The sequence below is a fragment of the Agelaius tricolor genome, unplaced genomic scaffold, assembly GCF_023055355.1.
Source record: "Agelaius tricolor isolate 1412-34295 unplaced genomic scaffold, bAgeTri1.0.p SCAF_29, whole genome shotgun sequence".
Taxonomy (NCBI): Eukaryota; Metazoa; Chordata; class Aves; order Passeriformes; family Icteridae; genus Agelaius; species Agelaius tricolor.
This window is the reverse complement of record NW_027269289.1, coordinates 6,853,207-6,870,874: the sequence shown is the minus strand read 5'-3', so window position 1 is coordinate 6,870,874 and position 17,668 is coordinate 6,853,207. Positions and strand designations below refer to the sequence as shown.

The window sequence follows — 17,668 nt, the reverse complement described above, 5'->3', positions numbered from 1 at the left end:
GCAGGGCTGGGCTGAGCTGCCCTCGAGGGAAGGACAGAAGGGCCCCGTGCCAGGTTTGCATTCGCAGCACTTCGGCCTGGCCCCGGGCAGGGCTGTGCTGCTGCTGCTGGCTTTGGGGCTGGTGCTGGAGTGTCCCTTTAAACACTGCCTCGGGCAGGCTCATCTGCCAGGGATTATCTGCTGGGGAGAGGATTGGCATTAAAGGCAATGTCTCCTCCCTTCCCCCTGTCCTGCAGCATCCCCGGGCCTGAGGGGGTGAGTGCAAACCAAGATCACTTTCTCCTGGGTGAGCACAGAGGGCTCTGGGCTTGGAGGGGCAAGGGGAGGAGGCAGATGATGGCACTGGGCCTCCTCTTCCTCGCCGTGCTGGCCACGCTCGCCTCCTGCCAGGACCCAGAAGGTAACAGGGGGCTTGGCATGAGGGGCTTTATGGGGTGCCCCAGAGCTGGCACCAGTCCTGCCCAGTAAGGAGCAAGAGCAAGGCTTGGCTCAGGGGAGCTGAGGTCTGAGTGGCTGCACTCACAGCAGGGCTTGGGGAGGGCTGGGATGGCTTTTGTGGGGCTCTGAGGGCTGGGCAAGGGCTGGCAATGGTGTCCTTGCCCCCGCTGGCCCCAGGAGACCTGGACACGTACTGGTCTGGCACGGCTCCCATCTGCCTGGGGGGCTGCAAGGGGAGGCACAAGGAGCTGAAGAGGAGCCAGTGTGGGAACGGCAGCTGCTGCTGGCTGGGCTACAAATCCTTCTGCAGAGGTAAAGCCGGGGGACCCTGGGGATGCTGCGGGGCTTTGTGCCACACTCGGTGTGAGCGCCTCCCGCAGCCTGGGCCAGGCGGGGACACAGCCTGGGGCACGCTCAGCCCTGCCTGGTGACCCCTGGGGCTGTCCCCAGGGCCAGCAGCCTGCCAGTCCCTGTCCCCCCAGCGCAGGGCACAGCCCCTGTCCCCCCAGCACAGGGCACAGCCCCTGTCCCCTCCCAGCACAGGGCACAGCCCCTGTCCCCCCTGACCAGGGCACAGCCCCTGTCCCCTCCCAGCCCAGGGCACCCCTGGGCCCCTTGTCCCCCTGTCCATGCTGCCAGCCCCGGCTGCATCCCTGTCCTCAGTGAACTGCGGGCGGCCCGAGGCGGATTTTAACTCGGTGGTTCACGGCAACGATTGGTGGGTGGGCTCCGTGGTGCGCTACAGCTGCCGGCCCGGCTTCGTGCTGCTGGGGGACCCCGCCAGCGCCTGCCAGTCCGACGGCCAATGGAGCCCCAAGCCCTCCTGCCTCCGTGAGTAACCCGGGGGTGCCAGCGGCTGCAGGCACGGCCCCGAGCCCTCCCGACGCCCGTGGGCTCCAGGTGAGCCCCCCGTGATGGGCTCTGCCCCCGCAGGGATCTGCCTGCGGGGCCGCATCGAGATCAGCGAGCGGGACCTCACGGGCCGGTGCTCCTCGTCCTGCGGCAGCCAGGAACACCTGGGAGCCTCCCCCAGCCGCGGCTGCATCAAGATCTCGGGCTGTGTCACCAAGCTGTCGGGCTGGCCCCGCTGGCTCCAGCGCTGCGACATCTGCGAGTGCGACTGCCACGTGCCCTGCGGTGAGCCCTGCGGTGGCGCTGCCCAGCTGCGCGGCCCTGGCGCCAGGGCAAGGCTGGCAGTGGGAGAAGGGAGCTGCAAACAGCTCAAAATCCGCTGCCTTTGCTCTCCTCAGGTTCCTCCAGGTAGAGCTGGGCCAGCCGGGGCTGTGGCCGCTGTGCTGAGGGACGTTCCCACCCAGGCTCCTGCTTCCCTTCGCCAGAGTCTCCATTGTGCTCCCTCTGTAAGCTCTGTCTGTCCCAAGGCTGCCATCTGAGCTGTTCTGGGCTCACTCTTGCAGGGTGGCTCACCCCAGACTCTGCAGGGCCAGGGGGTGCTCTGGGAGCAGCAGGTGCTGGGATCTGGGGGTGTCATCCTCCATTTCCCTGGCTGCTTCTCAGAGCCCCTCTTAGAGGAGAGGCAGCACCTGTACCCGTACCTGGTGCAAAATACCTGTCCTTCAGTGCTGCAGGTTGGGATTTCTCCGTGTCAGGGGATTCCAGGCCCTGAGCTGGGAGGTGGAGCTGCCCCCTGAGCTCCCTGGGGCCAGCAGGAGTGTGGCATCTGCCTCCTGTCCCCATGGCAGGGACAGAGCGGCCTGGCCAGGGCTGCAGCACCCACTGCTGAGGAGCCAAACTGCCCTGCAGCCTCCCTGGGAGTGCAGGGGGGGAAAGGTCTCATGCCCCAGGTGGAAAATCTTCCCTACAGGCTGCTCCATGCACTGGCTGCTGGTGCTGCTCCTGCCAGGGGCTCTGTGGTCCTGCCCTGAGAGCCCCTTCCCACAGGGCCTTCTCCTCCCAGCAGCTTGGGGCCACAAAGGGGGAGATGTGGCTCCAGCCAGGAACAGCTTTGTGGCCCTTGAGGACATCTCTGGCCCCTTAGGAAGCAGCCATGGAAGCAGTTTTACTCCCCCGGGGAAGGAGAGGGTGGCCTGGAGCACAAGTGATGGCCCTGCTGAGGGTGCTGTGGAGGACCAGCCACGGGGCATTAAAAATCTGTTTGCAGGGAATCCCACAGGTTTTCCTGTCATGCAAAGAGGTTCTGCTGCCTGCTCTGTCCCTGCAGCCCTGAACACAGATGACAGAACCAGGACAGGCTCCCTCTGCCACTGTCCTGAGTGGGGACACAGCTGTGGACAAGGCCACTTTAGGAGGGTCCCAGCTGGGGATTAGAGGGATGTGAAGGTCCCCATGGCACTGGGCTCCATCCCTGCTTCCTCCCACCTTGAAATGACTCCCAGCAGCTGCTGGGTGCTTCATGGCCACCAGCTTGGGCCCAGCTGAGCAGAAAGGGGGTTAGGGGTGTCATTCCCAGGCCATTCCCTGCAGGGAGGAAAGGCTGTGGCACTGCCCAGAGCAGGCCTGGGCTGGCACCTGCACACAGGGAGTGCCCCAGGGCTGGGAGGCAGCTGGGTACAGAGAGAACCAGGTGAGCCCCACGTGCCTTTTGCTCCAGAACAAGATGACTTCAGATCTCCATGAGGAGCTTGGCTCCATGGACAACTCCTTGTGCCCTCCCCTGATCTCCTCTGCCTGGATCCTGCCCTGAGCTCTGTCCCAGCCCTGAGCTGGCAGGGGGTGGGGAAAGCTCTCCTTGGCTCAACAGATGGTTTTTTAATTAATACTCCTGCTGGTGCCACTCATTTCCATATGTCTCTGGTGTTTAAGTGCTGTGGTGGGTGAGAGGTGTGAGTAACAGCGAGGAGGGAGCCAGGCGTGGTGCTGGGGAGGTGCAGGGGGATCCTGCAGGACCGGCTGCACCAGGGAGGGTGTGCTGGGGGTAAAAGCCCGGAGGGACACCCCCTGCCACCCCCTTTGTGACCAGCTGTCCCCCCACTGCCTGTCCCAAGCCATGGCTGCACACTGTGCCCATGCTGGGGGCTCTGCACAGGGGCCTGGGCAGGGCTGAGCGGGGCAGGAGCAGCTTTAGGGTGTGTGGGGCTCCCTCAGGGGGGTTTGGGCTGAGGGGGCAGTGCGGGGGCGGTGCCCCAGATGCGGGCCCTGGGGTGCAGGGGATGCAGAGGCAGGGCTGGCAAACCCGGGCGTGTGCTCAGGGATGCTCAGGGCCTGCTGGCAGGCGGCGAGAGGAAATAGGGCCGGTCCCTTTAAGAGGATTTTTCGCTGCCTGGCAGCGCTGCCCGCCCGGGCAGAGCCCATCCATCCATCCATCCATCCATCCTGCCGCCCATCCTGCTCCCCGCCCGGCAGCACCGGCCACGGTGCTCGGGGACAGCGGCGCCCCGAGCAGCCCGGCCCGGGGGGCTGCTGCCCACTGCGGGGCTACCGCTGCCCACTGCGGGGCTACCGCTGCCCACTGCGGGGCTACCGCTGCCCACTGCGGGGCCGGAGCGCCCCCGGCCCGCCCTGCCCACCCAGCCCCGCGGAGGGATGGGGAGGAGACCTGGGCCGGGCACCCGCGGGGGCAGCGCCCAGCCCGGCTCCCGCCGCTGAGCACCGCGGCCGAACCGAGCGGAACCGAACCGAGCGGAACCGAGCCGAACAGAGCGGAACCGAGCCGAACCGAGCCGCCCCCCGCCCGGCCGGGCCCCCCGGGCATCGCCCCTTTGTCTGCGGAGGAGGCGAGGCGGGGGCGCTGCGGGAGCGGAGCCGCCGCCCCGCACCCTGCCAGGTGAGCCTGCGGGAGAGCCGGGAGCGTCCCCGGGGCCGGGCGGGGCTGGGGATGGAGGGGGCCGGCGGGGAGCGGGGATGAAGGAAGAGCATCCTCGGGCAAAGCCTTCCCGTCCCCACCCCGCGCCTCGGGGCTGGGCTAAGCCGCGGAGAGCCGCTTGCGGGATTTAGCGCTCCGTGAACGCCCAGCCGGAGGAGTCAAGGTGAGCCCGAGGGCGCTCCGAGCCCGCTGCCCCCCAGCAGCACCCCAGAACCCCCCGTTCCTGCACCCCGCGGATGCCGGGAGGGGACCCTCGGGATGGGAACCCCCACCCCTCCTTCCCCGGGGCTGGGCTGGCTTCATTCCAGCCCTGAGCGGGGTCTGCCTGCGGCAGGGCTGGGCTGGGCTGGGCTGGGGGATCTCCCGCAGCTGCCGGCGCCCCTCGCCGGGGCTGTCTGTGTGCGCTGCAGCCGCAGCGAGCCGCTGCCCGCATCCCGCAGCCGAATGTAGGTTAGCGAGGCGGTGGGACCCCAGGCTGGGAGGAGAGCTGGGTGCAGGGCACAGCTCGCTCCGGCACAGCCCGAGCTCCTTTTCCTGCTCCTGGGGGGATCCCCGACCCCCCGGCAGCCTCGGAGAGCCGCGCTCCCCGCCCTGCTCGCTCAGCATCCCCCAGCACCGCAGAGCCCCCGAGCCGAGCGGGGCTCGGCCGTGCTGCAGCCGGCTCTGGAGCACTGCGGGCACGGCAGGGCTGGGGCAGGTGTACCAGCGTCATGGCCCCGGCTCCGTGCTGGCCTGGCCTCCGAGGCTGTGCTGGAAGAGCCCGGAAGGTGAAATGATGAGCGAGGAAGGCAGAGAAGGAATGGCACCAGCAGGGCCCCCTCCCTGTTCTGTTAAGGCTCTCCCAGCAAGCCCAGGGGGACCCCAGGCACTGTGTGAGGGTCTGATGCACCCAGGACTGCTCTGCCCCAGGAGCACGGTGTGCTTTGTCCAGGAAACCAGCTGGAATCATCTGCTTGTTTAGGGTTTCATACCCGTGTTCCCCAAGGCCAGGCTCCTGGTGAGTCCTTGGGGACACCCAGGCACAGGGCAGGACATCAGCCCCCCCTCCTCCCCTCCTGCACCCACTAGGACAAACGGCACCGGGGCAGGGCCCCCAGGGGCTGGGGGAGCTGAGCAGCTCCGGCAGCAGAGCTGGACCGAGCTGCAGGAGGTGCATGAATTATTGACTGTGGAGCTGAAGCAAACCCTGCTGCTCCTCGCCCCGAGCCCCTGGGCGCAGGCTCGGCTGGCTCCATCCTCGCAGCCAGATGTGGGTGCCGGCCCCAGCTGGGCGGAGGGGACAGCGAGGCCCGGAGCCAGCAGGAGCAGCAGGGACAGGACTCGCTGTGGGCTGGTCCCTGCAGCGCCTGGCAGAGGAGCCGAGCCCCGTGCGCTCCCCACAGAGCGGCAGGATGGCGGAGAAGGGCATGGATCCCGCCTGCGTCTCCATCGCCCTGGAGGACACGGTGTGCCACGCCGGCCCTCCCGACGCCCCGCTGCTCACCACCCACTTGAAGAAGGTGGAGAACCACATCACAGAGGCCCAGAGGTTTTCCCACCTCCCCAAGCGCTCGGCTGTCAACATCGAGTTCATCGACCTGTCCTACTCCGTGCGGGAGGGATCCTGGTGGAGGAAGAGAGGTAGGAGCTGGCGGGTGGGGAAGGGCAGGGAGGGGAGGGCTCTCCCAGCCCGTTCCCGTTCTGCACACCATGACCTCACCCTGCTCTGAGTGCCAGGGGCTCTTTGTGCCTGGGTGTTTGTTCTGGGTGCCCGTGGAGGAGGAGGCAAAGGCTCGTGAGCCACTGTGCTGGGCAATGCCAGGGGAAGGCAGAGCGCATTCCAGGGAAACCTCTGGCCTGGGCAGACACCCTGGGCCAGCCGGGAGGGGTGGGATGGGGTGGGATGGATTCAGCACTGCTGTTTGGGGTATAATGGATGGGATGGGGTTACCCCAGCACTGCTGTTTGGGGTATGATGGATGGGATGGATTACCCCAGCACTGCTGTTTGGGGTATGATAGATGGGATGGGTTACCCCAGCACTGCTGTTTGGGGTATGATAGATGGGTTACCCCAGCACTGCTGTTTGGGGTATGATAGATGGGATGGATTACCCCAGCACTGCTGTTTGGGGTATGATAGATGGGATGGGGTACCCCAGCACTGCTGTTTGGGGTATGATGGATGGGATGGGGTTACCCCAGCACTGCTGTTTGGGTATAATGGATGGGATGGATTACCCCAGCACTGCTGTTTGGGGTATGATGTCTGTGTGGGCTGCAGCAGGACACCCCAGCTCCCAGCCTGGCCAGGAGAAGTGTGTGGTTTGTGGGGGATTTCCTCTCCCTGTGAGCCCAGGCCGGGGCCCCTTCCCTGTGTGACTCTGGCCGGGAGCTCAGGGAGGGGAGAGGGGAGGCAGATGGCGGCTGGTGGGTGGCAGTCTGCTTTAATTAGCGCTCTCAGTTAATGGGATGCCAATCAGGCAGCCCGATAAGATGGAGGGTGAGCTGATCTGCAGAAGCCGAAGGCAGGCGGGGACGAGCAGGGACCGGGGTCACAGGGCTCGGTGAGGGGCTCTGCCAGCCAGGAGTGCCCGGTGGGGCTCTGCCCCGTCCCCAGGCTGTGCAGCTCGGGAATCCGAGGCGCTGAAACACCCTGGGAGCAGCCCTGATGGTGCCTCCCTGTTTACCCGGGGTGCTGAGGAATCATCCCAGAAGGATCCACGGCACAGCCGCGGGCTCGCCAGGGCTGGTTGTGCCCTAGCACCCAGGAGGAACCGGCTGCTTGCCAGCGGCCCAGTGCCTGCAGGGAGGCAGGGGGGGAGGCTCGGGCAGCTGGGCCAGGTGGGAGCAAGCCCAGGGGTGCGGGGGTCCCTGGGGTGGCGGTGGGAGGGGGCCTTTTCTCCCTCCGTTCAGGCAGGGCTGGCAGGGCTATCGGGGGGTCTCGGTGGCTTTGGCGACATCCCCCAGCCCGGCTGGCCCGCCGTGCTGAGCAGGAGGTTACTGGCAGTCAATGAACGTGAGTAACCGCTGCGCAAGCTGCAGTGGCGCCGACGTGAGCAGCATGCGCGGTGCGGAGCCGTGCGCGCTGCCGGGGGGGGCTGCTGGCCCTGCTCGCCCCTGACCACCCTGCGCAGCCCCCCCGGCCTCCCCTGCCCGCCCCCTGCCCGCGGGAGCCCCTCCTGCCGCGGGGGTCCTGACCCCGAGGGGCGCGGAGGGGGAACGGGGGGCTGGATGCCCTTCCCTGGGGATGGACGAGCCACGGGGCTCCCCAGAGAGGCGGGACTGTCACTGCCCTGCCCCTGGGCTTGCCCCAGCTTGGGTTTGCTGCCCTTGCCCCACAGCGGCTGTGCCCGTGGGGCACAGAGGGGACGCAGTTCCATTAGAGGGATGCTCAGGCTCGGTCCATGGGGTTATCAGCCCCCAAAACCAATTCCTGTCCAGCCAGGGCTCCATTTCAGGGGCAGATCCTGAGAGCCCGAGGCTGTGCTTGTTCCTTACTCCCGACACATCGTGTTCCTTCTGCCAGAAAATGCTAATCAGCCGCGTTTAAAGCAGAGATAATTCCAGGTCTGATTAGCAGCGGCTGCTGCCGGGTGCCACAGCGTGAATGCCAATGAAGGCAACAGCCGGATCGGGAATTCTGCCTGCCCCCTGCTGCCCCGCTCCGCGCTGGCCCTGCCCCTGGCCTTGGGGATCAGCATCTGAAGACAAACCCAGGAGCAGCCTGGTAATCTCCCTCAGCAGCTCTGACCTGACCCGGGGATTTCCCTGCTCTTTGCTGTGATCCAGGTCAGGAGCTTCTTCAGCGCCGGGAATCAGTGGGATCAGCCAAGGACCAGGGGCAGGGATGGTGCTGGAGGGGGCAGCTGCTGTGGCCATAGCCCCGGGGGTGCTGATGGGGCACACACAGCTCCTCCATGGCACACGGGGCTCCTGAGGCGCCCCAGGAGCTGGGGTGGCATGGCATGACCCTGCTGCTCTCCCCCTGCAGGGTACAAGACTCTCCTCAAATGCCTGTCAGGGAAGTTCTGCCAGCGGGAGCTCATTGGGATCATGGGCCCCTCGGGAGCTGGGAAATCCACACTAATGAACATCCTGGCTGGCTACAGGTGGGTCTGGGGGGGCCCAGAGGGGCTGGGGGTGCAGGGCTGTGCTGCATCCCCCCACCCCTCCCTCCTGCAGGGAGACTGGCATGAAGGGGCAGATCCTGGTGAACGGGCGGCCGCGGGACCTGCGCACCTTCCGCAAGATGTCCTGCTACATCATGCAGGATGACATGCTGCTGCCACACCTCACCGTGCTCGAGGCCATGATGGTGAGCTCTGGGGACATCCCGTGGGGCGAGGGACATCCTCTGGGGACGTCCTGTGGGCTGGCTCCTTGTGGGCACTGAGCCCACACCAGCACTGGCCATTTCCAAGGGCTCTGGGATGCAGGAACAAAATCCTGCTGTCCGTGCTCCCTCCGTGCTGAGCAGACAGGGCTGCAACCACGGTGCAGCCAGCTCTGTTCCCTACACCTGACAGTCCTGTCTCCGTGGCCATCCTCTCCCTGCAGGTCTCTGCTAACCTGAAGCTGAGTGAGAAGCAGGAGGTGAAGAAGGAGCTGGTAAGGGCTGGGGAGGGTGGGCCCAGACCCCCTCAGCTCTCCCCAAGATGGGGACAAGGGGAGCAGGGGATGGCAAGGGTGAAGGGAGGGGGATGAAAGCCCATGCAAACCCTTGGCTGTGTGACAGGTGAACGAGATCCTGACGGCCCTGGGGCTGCTGGAGTGCTCCTACACCCGCACCAGCTCCCTGTCGGGGGGGCAGCGCAAGCGCCTGGCCATCGCCCTGGAGCTGGTCAACAACCCGCCCGTCATGTTCTTCGATGAGCCCACCAGGTGAGCCCACAGGGGCTCCCAGCACTGCCTGCCCAGCTGGGCTGCCCCTGCTGGCCTGGCCAGTGCCCTCTGGCGCCCACCTGAGCGCGGGACGGGACCGTGCCCCTGGGGCTGGTGCTGCTCTGCATGGATCTGAGGGGAGGGTGGCCACAAGTGGGGCATCTTCAGGATGTTCTTGTCCCTCTCTCAACTCTCCCCTTGTCTCTCTGCTGTCTCTCTCTCCTCCACTCCCTCCTGCACGGCCACAGCGGGCTGGACAGTGCCTCCTGCTTCCAGGTGGTGTCCCTGATGCGCTCCCTGGCTCAGGGCGGGCGCACCATCATCTGCACCATCCACCAGCCCAGCGCCAAGCTCTTCGAGATGTTCGACAAGGTCTGGCCTGGCACAGGGTCCCTCTGGCTCCAAGAGCCATGAGAGGGGTGGGCTGCAGGCTTTTGTCCCGGGGCTCGTGGCAGGAGTGGGTGACAACGCCCTGGCTGCCCTGCACCTGCCACATCCTGGTTTTCTCTTGCAGCTCTACATCCTGAGCCAGGGCCAGTGCATCTTCAAGGGCGTCGTGACCAACCTCATCCCCTACCTGAAGGGCCTTGGCCTCCACTGCCCCACGTACCACAACCCCGCTGACTTCAGTGAGTGCCCCCAGCCCAGCAGAGGGTGGAGAGCTCCAAACCCAGTGCCCAAACCCTGGGGGCTGCCCAGGATGCCCAAGGGAGCTGCCTGTGCCTTCCTGCTAGGTGCTGGTGGCTCAGCACCTCTCAGGGGTCCTGTCCTCCTCCACAGTCATCGAGGTGGCCTCAGGGGAGTACGGGGACCTCAACCCCGTCCTGTTCCGGGCCGTCCAGAATGGGATGTGCACCATGGCTGAGAAGAAGAGCAGCCCTGACAAGGCAGACTCATCGTGCCCAACGTGTGGGACGGTGAGTGGGGCCCAGAGGAGCCTCCTGTGCCAGCAGGGGCCCCGTGGTGAGAACCTGACCCACGTCCCTGTGCTCCTGCAGGACGTGGATCACATCGAGAGCCACACATTTGCCACCAGCACCTCAACTCAGTTCTGCATCCTCTTCAAGAGAACCTTCATCTGCATCCTACGGGACACGGTGAGGCCAGGGGAGGGCTCAGGGTTGGGCTCTTTGGGGTCTGGCAGCGACAAGGAGCTCCACGGGCTGTCCTCTGCTCCCTTGGGACGTTTTTGGGGTGCAGCCCTGCCCTGCTGAGCCCCCTGCGCCCACAGGTGCTGACCCACCTGCGGTTCATGTCCCACATCTGCATCGGGGTGCTCATCGGGCTGCTCTACCTGCACATCGGCAACGACGCGGGCAAGGTCTTCAACAACACCGGCTTCCTCTTCTTCTCCATGCTCTTCCTCATGTTCGCTGCCCTCATGCCCACCATCCTCACCTGTAAGGAGCTCCCTGCCCTGAAATCCCCCCGGTGCTCCCAGGGGTGCTCCAGCTGTGTGGCACTGTGGGTGTGCTGGGCAGGGTGTGGGGAGACAAAGGCAAAAGGGGGAAAGTAAGAGAGGAGAGAAAAAATTAAACAGGGAAAAGACTCCTGTTTGCCTGTATTGCAGTTTTCCCTTTGTTTGGCTATAATCTGGTTATTTGACCCCTGTTGGCTCAAAGTAGAATGCTAGAATGTCAATATTTTATTTTTTAATCTTTGAAAATGCGTGTAAATCTGTAAAAAAGCCCCACCCAAGCTGACTTTTCCACGTGGAAATTCCCCGTATCAGCCACTCATTTATTTTTTCCCCCAAGGAGAGTTTGGGCACCCTCTCATGATGCAGCTGGCGGGGGTTACCTGGTGCATCTCCCACCTGCAGGGTGGGTGTGAGAGGGGCTGGAGCACCCCAGGGCAGGGAATTTCTGGCTGCTCACCCCCTGCTCCCCTGCAGTCCCCCAGGAGATGACCGTGTTCCTGAGGGAACACCTGAACTACTGGTACAGCCTCAAAGCCTATTACCTGGCAAAGACCATGGCAGACGTGCCCTTCCAGGTGAGCTTTGGTGCCTTTGGTCACCGCCCTGATGCTGCTGTGCCACCCCTGGCACAGCCACTCCCTGCCCAGTGCCCCAGGCTGGCTGTGGAGGGGTCAGTGGGGTGGGGATGGCCGTGGGTGGTGTCAGTGGGGTGGGGATGGCCATGGGTGGGGTCAGTGGGGTGGGGATGGCCCTGGGTGGTGTCTATGGGGTGGGGATGGCCATGGGTGGTGTCTGTGGGGTCAGTGGGGTGGGGATGGCCCTGGGTGGTGTCTATGGGGTGGGGATGGCCGTGGGTGGTGTCTCTGGGGTCAGTGGGGTGGGGATGGCCCTGGGTGGTGTCTCTGGGGTCAGTGGGGTGGGGATGGCCCTGGGGCCCAGCAGGGCTGTGTGTCTGTCCCTGCAGGTGATCTGCCCCATCGCCTACTGCAGCATCGTGTACTGGATGACGGGCCAGCCCCCCGAGGCCACGCGCTTCCTGCTCTTCTCCGCCCTGGCCACCGCCACCGCCCTGGTGGCCCAGTCCCTGGGGCTCCTCATCGGAGCTGCTTCCACTTCCCTGCAGGTCTGGCAGGGTTTACCTCTTCCGTGGAGAGTTGCAAGGGTCCCCGTGGCAGTCTGGGGTGCAGTGCTGCCCGTGGGTGGGCAGGGAGGTGACCCCCAGTGGCCTCTGCTCCCCAGGTGGCCACCTTTGTGGGACCCGTCACTGCCATCCCCGTGCTGCTCTTCTCGGGCTTCTTCGTCAGCTTCAAGACCATCCCCACCTACCTGCAGTGGAGCTCCTACGTCTCCTACGTAAGGTGGGACCCCAGCTCTGGCCAGAGCTCCCTGTCCTGGGCTCCCCTGTGGCCCTGGTGACCCTCAGGTGTGCTCTGCCCTAGGTATGGCTTCGAGGGGGTCATCCTCACCATCTACGCCATGGAGCGTGAGGACCTGGAGTGCCTCGAGGACTTCTGCCCTTTCCAAAAGCCCATCAAGATCCTGCAGGAGCTGGACGTGGAGGAGGCCAAGCTCTACCTGGACTTCCTCATCCTGGGCATCTTCTTTGTCATCCTGCGGCTCCTGGCTTACCTGGTGCTCAGGTACAAGGTCAAATCTGAGAGATAAGGGGGCCGTGGGGCCCCAGTGCCGTTCCCGGGCCTGGCCTGCTGTGAGAGATGTTCTGCAGATGGACACGGTGCTCCTGCAGGTCCCAGACCATGGTGGAGGCACTGGGAGGTGCCAGCCGGGCCTGGCTCAGTCGAGAAGGGTTTTGAGACATCTCGGAACTGTTTTAACCTTTCCACACACACTCTTCATTGCAAAACGTTTTGTACAGCCCTGGCATGTGCCACTCTCCCCCCCAGGACTGACAGAGCTTGGGTCCCCTCTTGTTGTCCCTGCCTGGCTCTGCCCTGGGGACAGCAGGGACAGCCCAGCCCCGGTGTTTGTGCCCAGCACGGCTGGGAGGAGCCTGCCCTGTGCAGGGGGAGCGGCACTGGGGCTGGGCTGGCCTGGGAGGAGGGAGTTGCAGAGCTGGAAGTGCAGCCATGGCCCCGTTCCTCGTCCTGACCAGCAGCGTGGGAGTCGGCGCGGAGAGGAGCCCAAAGATGCCATAGGTGGAGTTGCACAAGGCTTTAGAGTTTCCTGTCGCTGTAGCCACAGAGATTGCTGCATCCCCCTTTTCTTTCTGTCCAAACCCTCCTTCTTTTTTTTTCCTTTTTCTTTATTTTTTTTCCCAAAAGCCCCACTGCATCCCAGTCTTCAGCAAAGGGAGCAAACAGGCAGAGAAGGACTTGGGGCTCTGTCTCAGACGCCTGCTGGGACATCATCCTCAGAGATGGGATCTTCAAGCCAGGGTCTGTGGGAGCAGGACAGTGTTCTCAGACCTTAGGGAGTCTCACATTCAGTCCCTGTTGTCTCTGGGATCTGAGACAGGAGGATCTGAACCAATTTAACCAACATGGAGAGAAGTGACTGGTCCCTTGCATGGAGCAAGGAGGATTTGGGTTCCCGCACCCTGCCCATGCCAGGAGGATGGAAAACAGGGCTGGGCTCAGCTGTGTCACCACTGGAGGCTCTGCTGCAGGAGAGCTGGCCCTGAGCCCTGTCCCTGCAGCCTCTGTCCCCCAGCTCCACCGGGGCTGTCTCAGCAGGACGGGGCGGACGAGCCTCGCTCAGCACCGACTGTGCAGGGAGGGGACACCAAGGACACCCAGCCTGTCACAGTGCCAACCCCCCAGGGGGACACTGTGCATGAGGGGGTCCCAGCAGTGCCTGAACTGGAAACCAGGTGAGATCCCAGACTGGTTTGTTTGCAGCAGGTGACCCAGACACTGGGATGGTACCAGAAGGTCCCTTTTGGTGTCTCTGGTGGCTGCTCCAAACTCGCACACCTTGCAGAGGGAAGGCAATTCAGCACCTTGCTGGGTCTCCAGAGGAACTGAGCCGAGCCCAGAGCTGCTGGGGCATGTGCAGCTGCTGCTGTGCTGGGATCACAGCTCCCTGCTCACCTGCCCAGCACAGCTCCGTGGGTGTGCTGGCACTGCTGGCACCGGGCTGCACGTGGCACCCACAGACGTGGGAACCTGCGGGATTTTGGCAAGCACGGACGTGGGGGAGGCAGCCCTGCCCCGCCCTGGCAGGCTGGCCCTGGCTCAGGTCAGCCTGGGGATCCTGCTCCTGGCCCTCTGAGCAGCCAGGGATTGCAGGGCAAACGCCAGATTCCAGCAGAATCCTGGAGACTGATCTTTGGTCTTGCTGGCTTGGGCTGGGGCTGCACAGCAGAGTCTGGCTGGCCTGACACTGATGCTGGCACTCAGCAAAGCTGAGCTTCCCCTGCCTGGAGGGCATCGAGGAATGTTTGGCCATGGGGCTCTCTTGCACTGAGGGTCTGCAAGCAGGACCCACCCTGCTGCCCCTTCCACGCTGAGCTTGGGGTTTTCCCCAGGGGCTGCTGTCTGACTTTTCACCGTCCCTCACAAAATTCCCCTCTGCTCCTGGCTCTTCCTGCAGTGCAGTGGAGCTGTGCCAGCTGCAGGGCTGCCAGCCCAGCCACAGGGGCACGGAGGAGTGGGGGGCAGCCCCTGTGCCTGCTCTGTCATGAGGTGCAGGGGTGGGCAGGGAGCTGGGGGATGTGGGGCTGTCACCCTTGTCCATCTCCTTGTCCCTGGAGCTGGTGGGATGATGCCCTGCTTCTGTCCTGCTCTTGGGCTGGGACTAGTCCCCACTCTGCTGGGCTGAGGCTTTTCCCTGGATGGATCCTGAGATGCAGGAGGTGTCAGTGGGGCAGCTCTGCACAGCTCCTGCTTCCCCCCTGGCATTTGGGGCTCTCGTGGTGGGTCCTGTCTTCTGCACCCTGGGGGTGCTGCTGTCCCCAGCACCCAGCACACCTGGACAGCCCTGTGCCATCACAGCCAGGGCCACCACCGCTCCCAGGCGGGCCAGGACAAGATGGAGTAGCTTGTGGAGCAAAGGGGCCACCAGCAGGCACCAGTGACTGCCACTGGCCGTGTCCCCCATGCCCAGGGAAGGCTTTGCTGAGCAGGCTCTGCTGCTTGCAGAGAAACTCCATGGCACAGGCTTCTCCAGATCAGAGCAGCACTACCAGGACAGGTGGCTCCCACTGCTGGGCCCAGCCTGCCTGGGATGGGGCAGCACCCTGGGACATCCAGGAGGGCTCAGCACAGCCTGTGCCTCCTGTGCCCGTCAGCTGCAGTGTCCCAGCCCACCAGGTATGGACACTGCGGGGCAAAGGGCCAGGACAAAGCCTGGAGCTGCAGGATGGCTGTCCCCGAGCTGGGCAAAGGCTCTGGGGAGTGGGGGTGATGGGGCAGGCCCTGGGGCAGCAGGACACGAGTGAATGTGTGGGTATGAAGGGGCTGATGAGTGAGGGAAGTGGCACAAGGCAAAGGCACCCTCAGTGCTGCCTGAGGAGCTGAGCCAAGGTGCCACTGTCCTTTCCCTGTCTTCAAGGACAGCCCCAGGGGTGGTGGAAGGTGCAGGGAAAGGTGAGGAGGTGAATCACATTTGCACTGAGCCCCCAGGCTGGCGGGGCTGGGCTGAGCACCCCAGGGTTTGTTGCCTGGCTGGTGCCTGCCCTGCCCCTGGGGTTTTCTCTGCCCTGGCATGGCAGAGGGATGGGGTGCAGCCATCCTGCTCCAGGGGGCCCCGAGGGAAGCAGCAAGGATGCACTTTATCAGAGCAGGGGAGCAGAGCCGTGGGTGCTCCTGGCTGCAGGAACGCCACGAGAGAACGCGTCCGGATAATCCCGAGGAGTGTGATGGAGGAGAGCAGGCTTCTTACCCCACACCTCCTCTCCTGCCCCTGCCCTCCCTTGTGATGCACTTTGAGTGGATGAGGGTGGGGTTCAAGCTGTGGCTCTGGCTCCCTGGGAACACCAGCTGAGCCTCAACACACCAAAAACTGCTTCAGCCCCTTCGGCCCATGGCTGTGTCAGGCTCTGCCTCTCACGGGTGCTCTGATGGCAGGCAGGGGCATGGCCACTCACCTCCATGCATGTCCAGGCCACCTTTGTCACACGCACAAGAAGAGCAAATGCTTCATCACCTGGCTGGGGTTTGCTGGAGGGGAGACTGGGCTAGAACAGGGAGGGGATGGGGCTTCTCCCAGGGTTTCATCCCTCTCCCAAATCAGGCAATAAAACAGTGTTTCCTTCTCACTGTGTGTGTGTGGACACCATTTGTCCTGTCCCCCTGACGTGTGCTCTCTGTGTGTGTCCCTGCCATGCTGGACCCTGTGGTTTTCCAGCCTTTGCTGTGTCAGGACACCAGGCTGGACGCTGTGGGCATGTGTGATCCAGGGGGGCACCACGCAGAGAAGTGCAGGCGTTGAAACTCACACTTCCACACGGCCACAGGTGTGAGCTGCTCCCTCCCTGGGACAGCTTGCCAAAATAAGGTGCAGGTAGCAGCTCAAAGGCCGAGGGAGTCTGCTGGCACAGCTCTGTTGTGCCAGCTGCTCCGGGGGGATTTGCCCAGGTCTCTCTGCCTTGCTGGGAGGAGGCTGTGAAGCAGGAGCAGGGCACTGCTGCCCACAGCTGCAGCCTGGCAGGAACCAGGCAGGGTGGAGGTGAGGCCCTGGGCGCTCCAGGCTGGGCTGCACATGCAGGTAAGTGCCCCGCAGGGCCGGGGTGCCAGGTGCCAGCTTGGTGCTCACCAGTGCCCAGAGGGTGCCGGGAGCTGCTGGGCAGGAGGAGATGTCCTGGTTTGTGTCGGTGTTTCTGAGATGCCAGCTGTACTTGTTGGACTTCACACATCAATAAAACTTATATTTATAGTGTACTGCCTGGGTGTCTCCTTTCCTGAGAGCCTTGAGGGCACAGCTGGGATGTTGAATTTGGGGTGAAAATACACAGGTGTGACCCCCTCAGTCCCAGCCACCCCTGAGTGAGCTGGCATTTCCTGGGACAGCACCCAGGCACTGAGAAGAGTGCGTGTGGCCCCAGTGACACAGCTGCCACTTGCTGGGTGGCCAGAGCGGCTCTGCCGGCAGCGAGAGGGCAGGTACAGGTGTGCGTGTTTGTGTGCGTTCAACAGGCACAGCCTCCCCCAGCTCCTTCCCCCGCTCGGGAGGATCCTCTCGGCAGCAGAACGCGTCCTGCAGGCTCCGGTTGCACGGCCGGGCAGCAGCTGGGGACGCAGAGCCGCCAGATGTGTCCGGAGGCAGCACATCTGGTAAGAGCGCGGCTCCCGCAGTCCTGCCCGTGTTTGGGAAGCTGTGGGGGTGAGGGTGATCCTGCAGCCTCCGGCCGCTCTCCGATCGCGCTCGGGGAGCTGGCAGAGCCCGGTGCGGGTTCCTGGCAGGCTCCAGCCGCTCTCCCGTCCTGCTCGGGGAGCTGGCAGCGCTGGGTACGGGTTCCTCCAAGCCTCCAGCCGCTCTCCAATCCTGCTCGGGGAGCTGGCAGCGCTGGGTGCCGGCTCCTGCCAGGCTCCAGCCGCTCTCCCATCCTGTTCGGGGAGCTCACAGAGCCCGGTGCGGGTGTTCCGAGTGTTCCTGCCAGGCTCCAGCCGCTCTCCCGTCGTGCTCGGGGAGCTGGCAGCGCCGGAGCGGGGCGGGACGGGGCAGGATGGCGTTGCAGGAAGTTCTGCCTGCGGAGCAGCCGCCTCCGCAGCGGAGCCGTGCCCGGGACAGGCACGGCGAGAGCGGATGGGCAACTCGGGGCTGCGCTCCGTGAGCCCGGCAGGCCGAGCACGGGCAGTTCCCGGCTGGAATCCTGCAGGACGAGGTAACTCCAGCCCCGGGCTCCGGCCCCTGCACCGCCACGGCCTCGCCATGAGCGGGGAGCCGGGAGGGCACAGGGGCCACCAGGACACGGGGGTCCCCAGGGGGGGTCCCTGGAAGGGCTCAGCAGCGGAACGGCAGCTCGGGGCCCTCGGCTCGGCAGAGGGGCTGGGAAGGGGCTGGGAGCCGGGCATGGGACAGCGTGGGGTTGTTTCCTGCGGGGGCACCGAGGTCGGGACACCTGTGCTCAAGGTCAGCCCCTCTGCCCCCGCCCCCGTGCCTCAGTTTCTCCACCTGGATCACGTAAAAAGGGGCTGTAAACAGCGTGGCTTGTGGGACGTGAGAGTGAGTGAGCGAGTTGTCACCCTGCTCATCCCTTCCTCTCGG

At 64.7% G+C, this 17,668-nt stretch overlaps 2 protein-coding genes across 4 annotated transcripts; both read left to right on the top strand.

The window, feature by feature from the left end:
• Window positions 1-36: 36 nt before the first annotated feature.
• On the top strand, window positions 37-3,473 carry LOC139601049 (sushi, nidogen and EGF-like domain-containing protein 1). 2 transcript variants are annotated; one of them, XM_071449755.1, is made up of 4 exons: window positions 37-750; window positions 1,102-1,269; window positions 1,372-1,575; window positions 1,689-1,818. In XM_071449755.1, exons 1-4 carry the CDS (start codon window positions 588-590, stop codon window positions 1,700-1,702), a joined length of 549 nt encoding a protein of 182 aa, XP_071305856.1. In that variant the 5' UTR covers window positions 37-587; the 3' UTR covers window positions 1,703-1,818. The 2 variants fall into 2 exon arrangements, with proteins under 2 accessions (XP_071305856.1, XP_071305855.1); XM_071449754.1 differs by having other exon boundaries at window positions 1,372-3,473.
• A 119-nt stretch (window positions 3,474-3,592) lies between these two features.
• ABCG4 (ATP binding cassette subfamily G member 4) lies at window positions 3,593-16,341 on the top strand. Of its 2 annotated transcripts, none has more exons than XM_071449749.1 (15): window positions 3,593-4,180; window positions 5,602-5,839; window positions 8,192-8,309; window positions 8,383-8,515; window positions 8,758-8,808; window positions 8,936-9,081; window positions 9,330-9,453; window positions 9,596-9,710; window positions 9,862-9,998; window positions 10,080-10,178; window positions 10,313-10,481; window positions 10,976-11,076; window positions 11,466-11,624; window positions 11,741-11,859; window positions 11,941-16,341. In XM_071449749.1, exons 1-15 carry the CDS (start codon window positions 3,608-3,610, stop codon window positions 12,164-12,166), a joined length of 2,508 nt encoding a protein of 835 aa, XP_071305850.1. In that variant the 5' UTR covers window positions 3,593-3,607; the 3' UTR covers window positions 12,167-16,341. The 2 variants fall into 2 exon arrangements, with proteins under 2 accessions (XP_071305850.1, XP_071305851.1); XM_071449750.1 differs by lacking the exon at window positions 3,593-4,180 and adding an exon at window positions 4,223-4,382.
• The last annotated feature ends 1,327 nt before the right edge of the window (window positions 16,342-17,668 follow it).